General features: G+C 39.3%; 1 protein-coding gene across 1 annotated transcript in view; it reads left to right on the top strand.

Moving 5' to 3' along the window:
* The window catches only part of CLCN4 (Cl-/H+ antiporter 4), a 301,238-nt gene extending 284,184 nt beyond the window's left edge, over positions 1–17,054 (top strand). Inside the window, exon 13 of the mRNA XM_086934785.1 lies at positions 5,346–17,054. Within this exon, the coding sequence (XP_086790911.1) occupies positions 5,346–5,436 (91 nt within the window). The 3' untranslated portion in view covers positions 5,437–17,054. The remainder of the gene's footprint in view (positions 1–5,345) is intronic.
* Positions 17,055–17,328: the final 274 nt, after the last annotated feature.

Below are 17,328 nucleotides of genomic sequence, written 5' to 3'. Positions count from 1 at the left end.
ACTCAAGATTGTATAGACTCAGCATTTTAGCACGCCATTGATGAAAGTCCGGTGGTTTTTCCTGTAACCACTCCGTGGCTATGCACAGGCGTGCGACTGTCATTGTGAAAAAAATGAAATGGCGACATTGAAAGAGTGCTTCCGATGAGTTGTCTTTTGGAATTTTGCCTAATAACAACATTGCTGGGGTGATAAGAACCGTTGTTTTAATCACCAAAGAAATGAACTGTTCCAAATGTCCAATGAAGCCCTGAAGCTTAACACAGCTATAAAAAATATGTATCGCCCCAGCATCATAATCCCCACACCGGAAGCATTTGCCTTCATTTCCAGTTCCCCATTTTGCCATTCTTTTAGGAGTATAGTATAAATCATATAACGTTTTAAAAAACGGGGCTTTCAGATTTGCGGACATTAAGGCCTCCTTTGATAGTATTAAAAGGTCCTCAACTTCTATATCTAAATCTCCAAAGGTATCTCTCCATTTCAACTTAACTTTCTCCATATCATCATTCTTAACTGAGATCAAGAATTGATATATCACCCCAATTTTTACAGATCTCCGGATTCCTTCAATAACTTTATTTTGATTTAGGTTCGTACCGCTTCGATTTAAATAGTCACGAATTTGTAAGTATTTAAAAAAATAACATGTAGGCAGTGAATATTTATCCTTGATCTCTTCAAAGGATTTACAAATCACGGCCTCATTTACCATATCCCCTAAAAACCGGATTCCTTTCTGTTGCCATATTGCTGTAATTACATCTGAAAAAATTCCAGGTAAAATCCTATGAGCATTAAGAGGGGTGTAATACGATACTCTTCCTATCCCCATTGTTTTTATAAACCATTTCCAAACCTTAAATGCTCCTAGGGTTACCTTAAACCTTGTTCGTTTGTAATAACTCCCATCAATCTCTTTGACTAAAATGTGCTTTGCATATGCCCCTAACTGTATATCAAAAATGCTTGGGGCATTAGCCACCTCAATTTCTTGCTCTCCAGTAATCAAGACCCTCATCTGTAACAAAAAACAAGTTGCATAATATAAAAAAAAATCTGGAACCCCCATCCCTCCCCTTAAATACGGTAAAGTCATATATTTCATTGCCCTTCTAGGTCTTCCGGGGCTCCATATAAATTTCCCACATTTGGATTGTAATGCCTGTATTTTATCTTTAGTGATTTCTAAAGGGATGGACCTGAATAGGTACAGAACATTTGGTAATATATTCATTTTTATAACATTTGATCGACCGATAATAGTTAGATATAACCGCTCCCACCTATCCAGGGATGATTTAATTTTAGCCATTAACATATTCCAGTTTACTTGAACTAATTCCGTCATATTTGCCCTTATCAAAATATCTAAGTACGTTACTTCTTTTACCACCCTACGATCTTGCCATATAACCGTCTCAGAACAAAGAATTTGAGTTTTTGCCTCATTCAGTTTATATCCAGTTATTGTCCCAAAAACCTTTGCCAAACTCTCAATTTCTTTTATTGCAGTTTCGGGGTTAGTTGTTACCATGGCAATATCGTCAGTATAGGCAAAAACCGAGAAATTATAAACCGGGACTTTATAAGGAGGAACCAATAACTCTCTAAAGGGGTTTATGTAAAGGGCAAATAAAAGAGGAGAACAGGGACACCCTTGTCGTGTACCGCGTGTAATTTTAACTGTATCCGAAAGTAAACCCATAGCGGAGATCTTTGCCATAGGGTGTAAATATAAAGATTGAATTCCGTATATAAATTTTGGCCCAAATACAATTTTTCTCAATAATTTCCACAAATATCCCCATTGCACGCGGTCAAATGCTTTTTCCTCGTCAAGCAGAATCAGCGCTAAATCGTTCTTTTTCACAGAGGCATAGTCAAATAAAGAAATAACTTTATTGACATGCTCTACCGTCCCCCTTCTAGGAATAAATCCATGTTGATGGTATGAAACTAAGGAGGTCATGCATTGGGTCAGCCGGTTGGCTAATATTTTAGAATATATTTTATTGTCTACATTTAACAATGATATCGGTCGATAAGACCCTACTAACTCTGGTGATTTACCCTTTTTGCAGAAAACTGCAATGGTGGCTTCTGCCCACGATTTTGGTGGATATCCCATTTGAGCATCTCGCATAATTTTTAATAACTCCTCTTTGATATCTTGATAAAATTGTACATATACTTCACTGGGTATTCTATCAGGACCTACAGCTTTCCCATTTGCAAGGCTTTTAACTGCCTTTTCCACCTCTTCCTCTGTGATCATATCCTCTAGCCACTGTGCCTCTGTAGGGTCAACCCTTTTTAAGCCCACTTCTAAAAATGCCATCCAGTCTGATCTATCACCAACAGATCCTTCATATAACTGAGAATAAAATTGTTGAAAAATCTTAAGTATTTCTTGTGGTTCCGAATGAGCCACCCCAACAGAGTCTAACATTTGAACAATATTTCTGGCTGATTCTTTTATTTGTAGTTGGGCCGCTAGTTTTTTCCCAATTGCCTCACTATATTCATCTTTTTCCATCTTAGATGTGAGATATCTCCGTGCATTTTCTACAGACCAGAATCCTAATACCTCCGCTCTATCCTCAGCCACATTGTCCTCCAATATAGTTAAATCGCTCCCCCTATTGACTATCCCCTGCGTCAGTAATATTTCGGATTGACTTAATTGCGAATATAATCTATCTAACTCCTGTCTCGCTTTTTTTTTACTCTTACAGGAAAAGCTAATACATTCTCCCCGAAATCCGGCTTTAAAAGTATCCCAGACTATGGCCTGAGAGGTGGATCCCTTATTTTCTTCAAAAAATAATTTGATCCACTTCCTAATGTGATCTCTAAAATCAGCATTAGCAACCAGTTTTCTATCAAATGTAAAGCAAGATTGTCTAGAATTGGTTAACGCCATGCCTATCTCCAACACTATCAGAGAATGATCTGATGAGATCCTAGGATATACAGAAATTATCGCTCCTTGTATTACTGAGACAGGGGCAAAAAAAGAATCAAGTCTGACCAGTTGTTTGTGAGGATAAGAATAAAACGTATATCCGCTATCCTGCGGTCTTCTATACCCCCAAACATCCACCAACCCATGGTCTTGAACTAGGTTTGATAATGCCTTATATACTTTTGGTTTACGACCCTTATACTTAGCGAACCCATCCTTCAAAGAACTATTGGTCAAATTAATATTTATATCCCCACAAATCAATATATTCTGAGGCCAAGTAGTTAATTCCAAGTTTATCTCATCTAAAGCATCTGGATCGTCTAAGTTAGCACCATAAATATTACATAGCGTCAGTTTTTTACCTTCCACATTAAATTCAGCAATTGCCCACCTTCCTTTCTTGTCAGCCAATGTTCTACCTGGTACTACATTATTACCCTTACACATGATAGCCACGCCCCGTATCAAACTAGATTGTCCTGTAGCAGTGATGAATTAAAAATCCAAGTTCTTTTAAAACACCTCTATTTGACCAGGGTATATGAGTTTCCTGCAAACATACTATATGTGGTGCTATATATCTTAATTCAGCTGCGACTTTCTGTCTTTTTGTCACATTGTTTAGACCAGAAACATTTCAAGAGCAAATTGTTAATCGTTTAGAAGCCATTTAGCGTATAATTCGATTCTTCCAGGGTTACCAAAGAAATATTCTTCCCCTCCAACCATGGAGTCCATACAAAAAGAATAACCATAATGAATCATGCCAATCAAAAACATTGAATTGCTGAATATTCAAAACAGTAACAAAGTCGTAAATATCATTCTCTGTACGCAGTTCGCTGTATTCAAGAACTTTTGTTTTCCCACGTTTTCCCCCTGCACCCCCCCAGTGTACTACCCTTGAAGCCCCCCCACCAAAGTGTCCCCCTCCTCCCCCCAACCCTTTACTGAGGCTTTAGGACTTATGGTCCTGTTGATGCGAGCTTGCCGCCATCTACCTGCCTTCGCCCGCAAACATATTATTCACTTTAATTTAACTCAAAAAAAAAACTTAAGCGCTGACCAACTGATAAGAGGCCTTTCACACAAACATAAAGCAAGCCAAGATTACCTTAAGTCATAAGTAATTTCAGAAACATTAGGCCTATTATATGCTCAATTCAATTAAATAACTTAATTACATTGTATCCATAAAGGTCTTAGCTGCTAGTGCCGTCATGAAATAATGAGTGCGTTCTCTAAACACAACTTTCATTTTTGCGGGGAACATTAAATAGGCTTGAGCTCCCTTAGATTGAAAAACAGGTATAAGTTGTCGAAATTGCCATCTCAAATCCACAGTTTGTTTACAAAGATCAGGGCGCACAAAAAAAATCGCAATCAAGAGCTTTGATCTTCTTATATGGTCGTGCTTTTGTAAATATTTCCTTTCGCGCCAAAAAGCTATTAAATGCAACTAATATAGCTCTTGGTTTTTGGTCGCGGTGATCCTGAAGGTTTGGTCAGGTATTAAAAGGGAACCGATGTGCTCTTTCCACTTCCCGATCCCAGTCCCATCTTGTGGAGTCTGGAAATGATTTTTTCAAAAGCTCAATGATGAACCCCCGAGGATCTGTACCCTCCTTTCCTTCTGGAATTTGTAGAAACCGCAGGTTATTTCTGCGAGAGCGATTCTCTAAATCAGTACGTTTCCAGGCATACGAACTCTCAATCATGCATCTAGGGGATCCTTAAATAAGGACGGAATCCCATCGCCCACCATGGTGGCATGCTTCATCATCTGGGATTTCTCCTCTGGGCTGCAAACCCTAGTGCAGCCAAGGGCTACAACCCCCTCACTGTGAGGGAGGAGCTCAGGGATGTTTTATGATACAATTCTTGCAAAGGATCTTCTAAAATACGGAAAGATGTAAAGCACTGAAATTTTCTTTAGTCAAGTTATAAATTCCCAGTATTGTCTCCGAGAGCTAATATCTGAGAGCTGCAGGTCAATGTTAGGTATGATTTTATCTGTCTGTGTCAACAGAAGTGTTGTATCTTCCGCTGTTTTACAATGAAAATCATTGAAGTTCTTTGAAAAAAATAGTATCCTCACATTTGCAGACTCAAGAGGTTGTTAAAGGATTAATCTTTTACTGGAAGTGCTGCCTACACTCCAGTCCCCAGAGCTTTTAATGTTGTGCACTTTGATGTATGTCTTTAGCATTTATAGCAGATTGGACTTGCCAACATACGAACTTATGTTGTATGAGCTTCCAAGGACCCATTTAGTTTTTCATTACAATGATGTAGGCACCACACAGAAGGATTGACGCCGCATGTAATGCAGACTAATCACTGTGACTATTTTCTTTTTTTTATTCTCTAGACGGCTCCTGGGCATCATAACCAAGAAAGATGTGCTAAGACACATGGCGCAAATGGCAAATCAGGACCCAGAGTCCATCATGTTCAACTGAGTTGGCGGCCATGCCTTCTGGAGGGAAGACTTTCGGAGCCTCCTTCTTTTAGAAGAAAAGAAGTATGGTTGTTCGAAGGAATAATGCAATGTTGTGGTGATGGACAGGCTCCTGACTCACACAACGACAAAAATGACTGGAAGAAGAATGGCACCATGCGAGCTTTCATTTTGAAGCTCTGATCCCCTGGCCAGACCATGCTGTTGTGGTAAAGAGATGGCTGTTTGTTCTGTCTTGGGGCAAAGACTTGTATATAATTTGTCAGGCTATCCTGGGCCCGATACAGAGAAACAAATCTCAAGACAATGATGAAACATCGGTAGAAAGCAGATTTTCTAACATTAATGTAAGACCTTGCATTCGGAGACAGAGAAGTGTGTTTGTGTGCGCGTCTGTCTGTAAAGATTTATTTATTTACTTATTGTCAGCGGACATATTGTTCGAAAGTACACAGCTGTATCAGGAATTTGGTGAAATCTGCCAATATGCAGTATGTCCATGGAAGTCAATGTGAGTGAGTAAGCTTGTTGGAGCACCACCTTTATCTCTGTAGCGAATGTTGTACCTCATGAACATCAGCTATTCAACTGTTCTTATACAAATTGGTCTGACAGGGACCAGTGGTTCATCTTAGGAGGCTGAAGGTAACTATGCCCGTGCTAAGAAAACGAATGGAACATACATGAAAGGACACCAATTTCTAAAAACTAGATTTGCACTTTAAATGGAAGAGATTTTTTTTCTCGGACAGACTCAGTATTTAGGGTCGTAGATGCTGCTGAAATATTGAAAGGTCAACGGATGAGTTACATGCGTTTTGTCATTTCAGACATACATCATGCTTGTCACCACAGGTCAGACTGGATTGGACCAGTGGACGGGCATTTTGGGGTCACTGTCTTTTGTTTCTACTGATTATACTTGTGCCAATGCAAACATGGACTGATCGGCCTGTCCAAAATGCTTTTGCGCTGGTCATTTAGTACAAATGTGATTTAGATCTTATCAGGAGGCGAAAATGTTGCTGCAAAATGCGCACCAGTGCAGTTTATGTAATTCTGAATTGTTACTGCAAAACTATAATCAGGCTAGTCTCTTGCTTTGATTTGAGCTGAATACAATTTCCTAACCAAAGGCAGATTCTTCCTTAAATTTGCAAAAGAGTGCCAGTGATTCTGCACAGGCAGGATGGGCGAACATTCACAGACCTGTATGCTGATGAACTTCAGCACACGATCAAACTTTTCATATGTTCAACCAACACATTTATATATAATGAGGACTGAGACAAATTGGTGACACTCTACCCCAAAAAACGTTTGGAATTTACAGTGGAGATTGTAAATTTTGTAGAAACAGTAGTATTTCTGGCAAACTGGTTTAGGGCAACTCCCCAGACATTGGCACAGATTTGTGCATTTTAATATCTCCGCAGCACTATAAAAAAGCACAGTCACAGCTGGATGTGAAAACCTGCCATCTTGTATATGTCCCCACTCTACAAGCTACAGTTGTAGTTTATCATGTTATGCTTTAGGTGCGCAGTGACCCAGAATGCTGTACATGACAGCGCCAATGACTGAATGGAAGTGCTGATGGCAGCAACTCTACACATCAGGTAGGAACATATCTCAGAGTACAGGCTACACTAGTACTGACTATATTCCACATTCTCACATATTGCTATTAATGGGGATACCATAAATCAATGATGTTGACAGTCCATGCTCTCTAGGAATCAGTTTCGAATCCCAATTACATTTTGGGAAAAGAGAGACTAACAAACAATGAGTAATTTCAGACTAGCCCTGATTGCGCCCAAAATTGTATACATTTTCAATGGCAGTTGACAAAATAGTCCCAAAAAGAGAGAATGGAAATGTATTCACAGCAGTGAATTCCTTACTCTGCTTCCTCCTAATAATATGAGTTTGATGAGCAGTGCTTTACTATGTGGCTCCCTAACAGTGTTGATTATAGGAAGGATGAAGCATAAGTGATAAAAAAATGGAAGTTTGTGTGTTAGCTTTTAAATGGCCGGTTCGTCACTTCCCTTTCTTGGCTCTGTCACTTTGTCGCCTGGAGCTTAAAGCAGAGTTGCTCCTTAAGGGGAATTATCCTGATTGCATCTAAAGCTGATATGGGGTCCTCGGAACTGGTCCCATTTGCACAAACACTCCTTTTACAATATAGATTGCCTGTTTTTGATTGTCTGTAGCCTTTAATGTTCCCTGCCACATAGGAAATTCACAGTAGGAAACTAGGTGGCCCACTACATAGAGTAATGAAACGAGGCTTCAGTTCTTTTACGTTTTAGAGGGGAAAAAAGACATATTTTTATGGTCTTATGCGTTTTAGACAGAAATACTATATCTTGCACAAGTAGTGTTCTGTGTTAGGAACAGTAAATTCCTCAGCTCCTTGGATGCTCACTTTCAAACTTGCCAATCGGTTGAGGTGAGCCAGTTTGAAGCAGACTGTAAGTAGGGGAGGAGGGCATTACTTAACCCTTACGTTTCAGGAAAATTAAGCATGCAATATATAGATATAGTTCACTCTGTATAGTGCCCATTGCAAGATTATGTTCAGGAGCCTTTTCAGGCCTTTAAAACAGCTGGAATTGATGGCTGAATACTATAAATAATGTTTCAACTTTTAGAAAATGGCAGATTTATGTATATCTTATGTTTTTAGCTGCTCTATGGTGCTTTCACACCTTTTATGGCCCGTAGACTCTTACTGAATCACAACCGTACAGTGTTACTTGGTGAAGGCACTTACCTGGACTGAGCAGTATTTTGAAATATTTCCAGGAAAATAAAAAGATGATCCCTCTGTTTCAGGAAACTCACATGTTATGTGGGTATTTCGTCCAACTACAATGGCATCTGCCTCAAACCTTTATTACAAGGTAGCGGTGGCTGCTCCGGGGAAGCAGCAGTGGGCGGGGTGGGAGGAAGAAGGTGAGGGGGCTTTACAAAAAAATATATATATTAACTTACCTGCCAGCCGCCTCTCCTCCGACTTCTATCTGGCTTCGGTGCAAGCAGGAAGCACCCGGGCTTCCAATCACCCCATAGCCAATCACAATGCTGCAATGCCGTGGTTCAGCGCTCAGACAGCGAAAGGGGCCCTGGGCATGTTCTCCATCCAGACTGTAATGCAGCCTTGGTGGAGAACATGCAAAGTGTGCAAGACAGTCATTGTGGACCTTACAGAGTGGCCACCACTCCTCCCCCCCTGCTCTGTGTGTGTGCGAGCGGCCCCACCCCGCAATGCCAGCAAAGCTGCCAAGCAGCAGGAACTAATAAAATGATAATAATATAAAGTTATTATAATTTTATCTGTCCTTCTTTGCACTGCTAAAAGCAGTGGGGCAATGCTCCTTCCACTTAGTGGAGGACCCGCCACTGTAATAAGGCAATGCAGGCCTTTGCTGCTTGAACCGTAGACTACTACTCTGTATTTTACAGTTCCCTATTCTATGAACTCTGAAATATAGTTCAAGCAGGAAATGGAGAACATTCAAAAGTTTATAGCGCTCGCAAAGTTCATTGCTGAAGGCAGGCCTTAGTTCGATAATCCCTTATTGATATACACATGGGTTAAAATGTAATTCTTCTCTTGTAGTTTCAACAGTTATTGTCAGCATTGTTTCACCAAAATACAAAACAACTGCCTATTTAAGGAGCTGGTAACTCCAGGTCAGAGCAGTTTGGCCGAATGTATTGCAGAGATATTGGCTATTAATGTAGATGCTGGCCACCTAGTATCTCCAAATCAAAGTCTGGCCATCTCACAAACAGGGTCTAAAATCTTGTTACCATGCAAGATTTCAAACGTGATCTGCAATTAACAAACAAATCCCTGTAGCAGAAATAAAACATTAATCATTTGTTTACAGGCTTACTTTTCCTGAACATAAGGGCTTGTGTTATTCCTGAGCAGTTAGGGAATAAAAGCAAGGTAGTTTATCCTTGTCCTGTGACAGTCTTTGACCCGGCAGTATATGTTATTGGTTCTGTAGTCTGTCACTGGTGTCCCAGGGCCCCACATACTATTGCACTCTTTTCAGATATATATGTAATTATCGATGGATAACAGTGAAAACATACTCATAATTCACTTTTTACCCATCTGTAATGTTATGTTATGTCTGTCCCTCAAAATCCTCTGCCCCTGCTTTCAACTGCTAGGCAGTGACTTAGGAGAAATGAGAGATCCATGCATGACTTGGCCTCTCCTCTCTGTACTGTGTAATAAAAATACATAATCACCTGCCACCCACCCCCACTACCCTCTGTGGTCTTCCATCCCACCACCCTCAGTGCACTTCCACGCGTTCCTCTCCCAAAGCTGTGCTAGAGCCAGTGCTGTCTTGACAGGGTCCCTGAGAGCCCTGTCAGAGTTTCCGGGAAGTCCTTGCTGATGTAGCAACAGTGGGAATCAAATTCTGTTTCCCACTATTGCTATGTCAGTGCAGTGAATTACCAGATTTAGAATATGGTATTTGTGAAAATGGCACTCAATGAGAATAATACACAATATAGCGATTACAAGCTTTGTATCCTTGATCTCAACGAATAGCTGTATTGAGCAGTTAAGGATTATTCCGGGATATGGTAGTAAATTTAATTCTTCAGCACAGTGTGACATAGAGCACAGATAGAGATATTGCTTTTAAGCATTATTAATCTTTATTTACATAGAGAAAATACAGGGCAGTGAAAATGATGTCTAACACAAAAACAGAATGTCCTTGCCATTCTGGGGACCCAAATACAACACTAATAGAACTAATAGTGTTATATCACACACTCAGTAAAGCACTGTCATCATGTAACATTAGTGTCTGTGGGCAGTGCTATCCTATGGGCAAGAGATTGTTAGTCATCTGTAATCTATATAACTATTTTGGTCTCAGTGTTTTGCTATGGGCATTGCATTTTAAGCTGGCAGACTGGATGCTACACATCTGTCACGTGTGCTATGATATGTCCGCGCTTTGCCTTAGTTTCATGGTGACTCAGGGAGTGAGTGCAGCTTAATGGGTTTGAGTCCATCATGTTGAGAACATACTAAATTGATTTAAACACAAACAGCCACCACCGAAAAGTGAACTCTGTTTCACAACCTACAAAAAAGAAATTCAAAAATTCAAATTGAGTGGTCAAGAGTCGAACTTCAAATGCTCCGTTATTGTTGGCTACTTAGGATCTTCTAGTCCTTGAAGAGAGATTAGTATCATTAGACACACTTCAAGTGGAGGCAAGTTACAGGTTCAGCTGGTCTCCTAAGCCCAACAGGGGAGATGCTGGTGCTGAGAATGGACTTGGCACCTAGAGTAGACTCTTCAAAGGTATCAAACTTTAGGTAAACTTTTTCACAAATTGCTGATTTTGGGACAGTTTTTACTCTGGTAGAGCATCTATAGGACATGGGGCACCTGTTTGACCTACTGGTTGCCATCGACATTTCAAGTAATGCTCAAATTTAGGGTCAAGTCTCTACTCCACCCTCATGCCATAGCATTTCCAAATATGTCATAGATAGATGGTTCCAATGACTCTTCCATTGCTGTCTGAAAATCCTGTGGACTGGTTGTTAGAGAGATGTGGTGATGTAGGAGTATCTTCATAAAAGATAGAATTGCACAGCATAATCTAGGTACTTGAGCTATACCGCCTTTAAAGTCTGGAATGATAATGACTTGCTTGCAAGTTTTATCTCTCATTTCTGTCCAGATACTTGTGGGCTTCAAGACACACATATTGGTATGTTATGTTATGTTAGGACATCTTGTAATGTGCATTGCAACCTAAAAGATAACCTGACGCTGAGGTAAATAGCTACTGCACTGAAAAAACACCAATTATTGTATATAAAGCCAGCCCTTTAATAGCTGTTGCAGTTCCCTCAGAGAGAGGTGCAGAGAATTTCAAAGTTGAGCAGCTTTAACTGAGAAATCCTTACCACCCAGTCTTGTGTGGTGGTACATAGGTACAGGAAATCAAACAGAATCAAAAAGCATCAAAAGATCACGGTTTACGAGTAGGCATATCCATTCAAAACTTTCTTTAAATTAACAGGGCCCTTGATCATGAAGGACAAGGAAAAGAGATTTTAAAATAACACGTTTGGAAATCAGGATCAAGGGAAGGGTATTTAGTGTAGCAGAGGCGGAAGATCGCCAGGCTGATGCAAACTCAATATCCCAGCAGCATTTGGAATGCACCGGAGACACTTGAGCAGTCCTAAAGGGGAAACCAACCAAGAGATGACTGCTGACAGACAGTGTTGAAACACCACAGCAGGATTCCGACACCATTTATCAACTGAAATCAAGACGTGGGTGTTGTCAACTTAATCCGTAAAATAGGCACCAAAAGAATGAATGAACCGGGCCAGTGTATGCAAGTATATGCTGAAAAGCATTGGATTGAGCAAGGAGCTCCCCAAAACAAGGCTTTGCTCAAAGCAAAAAGGGGGCATATGAAACGCCCAACATTTGGAACCAAAATAAGACTCAATCTATTCTAAAGCCATCCCCTGAACACCAGTCTTGGCCAGCCTGAAAAGTATTGTCTCCAGGGAATTTTAACAAACGCGTCAGACAGACAAATCAATACCAAAGCCCTTGGTCTACCAGCATTCAAAGTTCATCCAAAACAGACACTAGGTCAGTTTCAGTCCCCTCACCAGGACGAAACCCCAACTGCCATATTCAAAACGTGTAGCTCTGAAAAGCAAGATTTGTCTATTGATGTTTTTCTTCTAAAATCTTAACTCTATGTGGTAAAAAAAGGATATAGGGTTAAAGTTACTCAGATTAGTAGGGTGCATGGTAGGCTTCTTTAATTAAAGGAACAACTATCACTTTCTTCCATACATGAGTTACCTGACCTTTCAAAAATTGCTTTATTTCACATTTCTAAAAAGGACTGTCCAAACAAAATGCAGCTGACTTCCAGATAGCTGGAGGAATTGGATTTAAATGAGAACCTGGGTGGAGATCCTTATGAAATAGCATTGTTAATTTCTGCATAAACTCAACTGCTTAAATTAACGGTGATGAACCCCAAAATCCAATGCTATCTGTGTACTAGCTGAGCTAATTGACAAAGTTCCAGTGCCCTAACAGATTTTATTTCTTTCCACAAAAATTAATTAGCTAGAGCATCACATAAACTTTGTATGTTTTGTCTGACAAAATAAGAAATGTTTAGTGGTTTTTTGTTGTTGTAGTTTTTTATAGCACTAACTAGATTTGAACGTATTAGAGCGCATTACACGAGCACCAGTTGCATTACAGATGGACAAATTGATTTTTTGTTAGGCAAGGGGAGATTAAGTGATATGCAGGATATTGAGCACCTCTGCCAAGACTTGAACCCGGTTCCCCAGCTCTGAGGTTGATGGATCTAGCCGTTAGGCCACATCCTCTTCCATGAATCTATCACAATTGCTTTTAGAAAAAAACGCTAACGACTAGGATGGAGGTAGAGAGAGTATCCTGTTTATTTTTAACCCACTCAACCAAATCATTTAGACTATTTGTGATGAAAGAAGTTGGGCTAATGAAATCTGACTTTTCTGCCAAAGTGGTAAAAATCACAGTGTATCAAAACTATTACTGAGGATATTGTTGGCGGCCTTGTGTCAACACTTGATTTGGTTGACACCTGACGGTGTGACTGTCCCACTTCTCGCCAGTTCTGTTTTTTCACTGCCTCAGAGTCCATACCAGGATTGTTGTAGACCTTGCATTTCACTTTTTTTTCCTGTTTGACTACATTGCCACTTTTTCTTTCTCATATGGCTTATGTTTGATTTGAATTATGTCTCCTCGGCTGTTAAGTCTAACACTAAGATTTTTGATGGAAAAGGGAGTAGCCAGAAAAATAAAATAGCCCTTACTTTAAACCATAGGAGAAATGCCATCAGGAAAACAAGCGCAATGAGCAAGCCCACCATGCATTCAGGGGCTTGCCCTTTCCAAGGAAATTATGAAATCTCTGTCTTTCTCTTTATCTAGATTTGTCTTTTCTTCTTTTTCTCCTACCTTTCATCCTTCTCTCATCTTTTTGTCATTTTCTAACTTTCAATCAATCCTTCATTCTCGCCACCTTTTATTTACCCATCCTTCCTTCTGTCTTGCCATCCTCCTGTCTTTTTCATATCTCCATCCATCCATACATACACCCACCCTTTAGTTCTTCCTCCTCTCATCCATCATTCACCTATCCAAACATCATCCATTCATCTTTCCTTCTGTCTTAAATCTATTATCCTTCACTTCACCTATTCATCCTTCTCTGTCTGTTCACTCTTCTATCAGCCCATCCACTGTTCTATCCATCCATACTCTCCATCCACCCGTTATCCATCCAGTCCTCTCAATCCATCCATCATCCCTTATGTGCATCCATCCATCTTGCCTTCTTTGACACATCCATCCATTTCCCAATCCGTCCATTCTGCTACCCTTCTTTATTCTATTCCACCCTCCTTTCCATAGTTTCTTGTTTCTTGTTTTCCATTCCCCACACCTCCATCATACAATGCACTTTAGTGTTTATGAGCTTTTTTTGAAGCCAGTGCTCTGATCAAAGAAAATGAGCTATAATCAAAAAATTTAATATTGTGTTGATCAGAATTACCCTGTAGCACCCACCTCCCACTGAAGCTGCTGAAGTGAAGGGGTTAATTATGCCCTCGCTGAGGGATGAGGCTTATATTATTTTAATTATTTGTGTAGTCCATAGATTTTGTAACAAAGATTTTGGCTCTAAACACTCTGCCATTGCCTACAATGGCAGTAAGCATTAATGGACTCACAGTATCGTGCATCATTTCTTTATCTTGCCATAATAGGAGAAAGTTAAGCATTCAAACTGTTGTATGCCAATGTATTGTTTACAAAAAATATACAGTTGGTGTAGATGTACTGTTATTAACTACTTTGGGGTTATATGTTTGATTTAGAACACAATATTGCTACAACACTATGTTTTGGTTGTAATATTCTGGCTGCACTGACCAGTACAGGTAGGTAATAGGCAGCTACATGATCAAACACACAAATCATTCAATAGACGCTAGACCTTTGGTTGTGGCCTTATTTAACACCGAAAATACATTTGATAGGTTTACTTGGGATGACCTGTGGTTCATTATATCACATTTCAGACTGGTTTGTGCCAGTGAAGCCCTGTGAACGACATTCCAAATTTCAAGAGGGTGGCACAGAGCTACCCCTACTGTTCTTCTCAATTTCCTCAAATATAAACTCTTAATGCTGCTTTTCAAAGTTAAAATAAGCCAGTCAGGCATTCCATTGCAGCAATCACATGACTAAACTATCTGTGTTTGACAACGAGGTTCGAAGATTTATTGGTGATACTGCTTTTGCCCTTGAGCCATTAACATAATAGCGGTCAATATGGGTATAAGGTAAACATTTCTAAAACTCAGATATCTGTATGTAACGTTTGGTACTTAACATTCAAGTTGCCACTCAATATAACCAAATCAGTAGCTTAAATGTCCAACCACTGTTTCAACATGCATTGAATGTCATCAGTAAATGACCCAGGCCCTTGTTGGCCAGATTAACTTAGTTTAAATGTGTCTTCTCACTAAGGTACTTTGCCTTCTTGAGCATTTCCATCTATGTTTATAACCGGTATGTTAAATTGCTTTATACTCCTATTTCATGATTCCTAAGGAATTATCGAGGTACATGCCATGCCTTTTATATACTTATTGTGCCCATTAAACTGGGAAACTAGAATCTTCCCAATGTTCCTTACAATTATGGAAATGCTATTGGTTTGGCTGTGGAAGTTGATAATTCAAATGTGGATTGAGCATGAATATAGAGATCTCTTCTTACTGGACCACCGGTCCCTCAAGCTTCTAAAATTAAATTTCCCCATTATCTTCAAGAAAGTTGGGGTGAAGAATACAGACATTCCTTACGATTTGGATGGTTGTTCTTAGTAAAATTAGGTACCTCAAGTCAACAATATACCCCACATTAGGATACTCCATTCCTTCCCACTGTCTTCCTTGCAGAGATTAGGGAATGGTTCAAAAAGTAGTTACATTTCTCACACAGTTTTATTTTATCGCTAGCACCCTTTGTTCAGTCTTTGAGATGTAGGATGCATATGGTATCTTCAACAAGACATGCTTTCAATTGTTTGCAAATCCATCATACTTTAAAATGTTAATTAAACAGTGAAATTTAAATGTTCTTGGTGATTACCCCCCTGAACGTTTCTCCAATTTTCAGCCGTCCTTCCCTATTCCAGTCTTTGCTCACGTTAAACTATTTTTTGGCTGTGTTCTACTAAAACTCATGAACAAATGAGGCCTTCGTTTTGTGACTTGACGACAACAGTGTGTTGATATGGATGGTAATCTTACACATGGCTGCCATTTGATCCTGCTTATTACCATTTTGGGAACAAATTATCATTTTTAAAAAAATATATTCAAAATGGATATCATAATTTCGAATTAGCTAAAAATGTAGGGTTTGGATTTTCATCTCCCATGCAGGATCCTGGGCAGCCTCCTAGTTTCAGTGTTCATTGTGAAATCTCTACTATCTAGAACATGGTGGGGACTCTCTTTGTTGCAGTAATCATTGTGAAACTACTACTATCTTAAACATGACGTGAGTGTGATTCATCTACATTTCTATGTTGTTTTTAAACTGGGTAAAGGATGTTTGGGGCTATCAAACTGTGCCTGTCTTTGATTTAAATCATTGTTAGTATTGCTTCTGTTATTCTTTTTCCAGCTACATTTGAGAGCAATGCAAGCTAACCAATAAAGTATTTTAAAAACATGACATTTTGGAGGATGCTTACAGTCCTTAGCCCAATCCTACTAAATGACAATGCACTGGAGATCAAGGCGCCGCATTGATTGATCCTTGTTACAGGGTCACACTGTGTTACTAAATGACTTTGCATCCCAGGAGACGATGTTACATTGATACTCGCAAACAGCTGGGCAGAATAAAAAATTAGGGAAATAATGAGAAGCTTTCCAATGCTGTACTAGATACATTACATTTTTTCAGTTCGTATACATTAATATACATCAAATTCTGCTGGGTATGTTAAACAAATCACATGAGGGAAAGCTTTGCGTAAAGTTTTTTAGTATGTACTAACTGGATTAATGAGCTTCATTAGGTTTGGATCATTTTTGAAGATGCTCAAGTTAAGTGTATTTGCAATCTTGAAGATGGACCATGAATTGTAATTTGAGACTTTTGTATTAGATTGTGATTGTTGAATTATTGCGATTTTATTGCTCAAGGATTATGGTGAAATGCAGTACTAAAGAACAACTTATCTCGCAGGAATTATGTAACATCCAATAAACAATGAAACAGTGATTTATTTTATGATGTCATACTTTGTAAAGGCTCACTCATATTTGCCTCATTACATTGTTTTTCAGTTCATTTTGTTTTTCTAAAGAACCTGAACAGAAATCCTAAGGTGACATTTGCAAAATTGAATTGTATTGTAATTGTGTTAATTTAATGCTTATTAAACCTTACAAGGTGTTGATGCACTTTACAGTAAGTAGCACGCTACTCCAAACCCATGGTTTGTCGTTAGTCCGTCGGTTATTGGTGGTTATTACACAATACTCTGCGTGAAAAGGGCGTTCCTTGGGAGATGTTGTGGGTGTTCCCAAGGATCATTAGTGGAATCTGACACATTCGGAGATTTACAACATTTTCTAAAGCTGGGAATGCATCAGATTCCTACACCTCGACTGAGGCGTAGGAGTGGCGCAGTGAGGAAAAAACATTTATTTCTCCTCATTTTTTCAGTGATTGTTTTTGTGCAGTAAGTTGTTACT

The sequence above is a fragment of the Lissotriton vulgaris genome, chromosome 8, assembly GCF_964263255.1.
Source record: "Lissotriton vulgaris chromosome 8, aLisVul1.2, whole genome shotgun sequence".
Taxonomy (NCBI): domain Eukaryota; kingdom Metazoa; phylum Chordata; class Amphibia; order Caudata; family Salamandridae; genus Lissotriton; species Lissotriton vulgaris.
The sequence above is the reverse complement of the archived record's forward strand: the minus strand, read 5'-3'. Positions and strand labels throughout refer to the sequence as shown.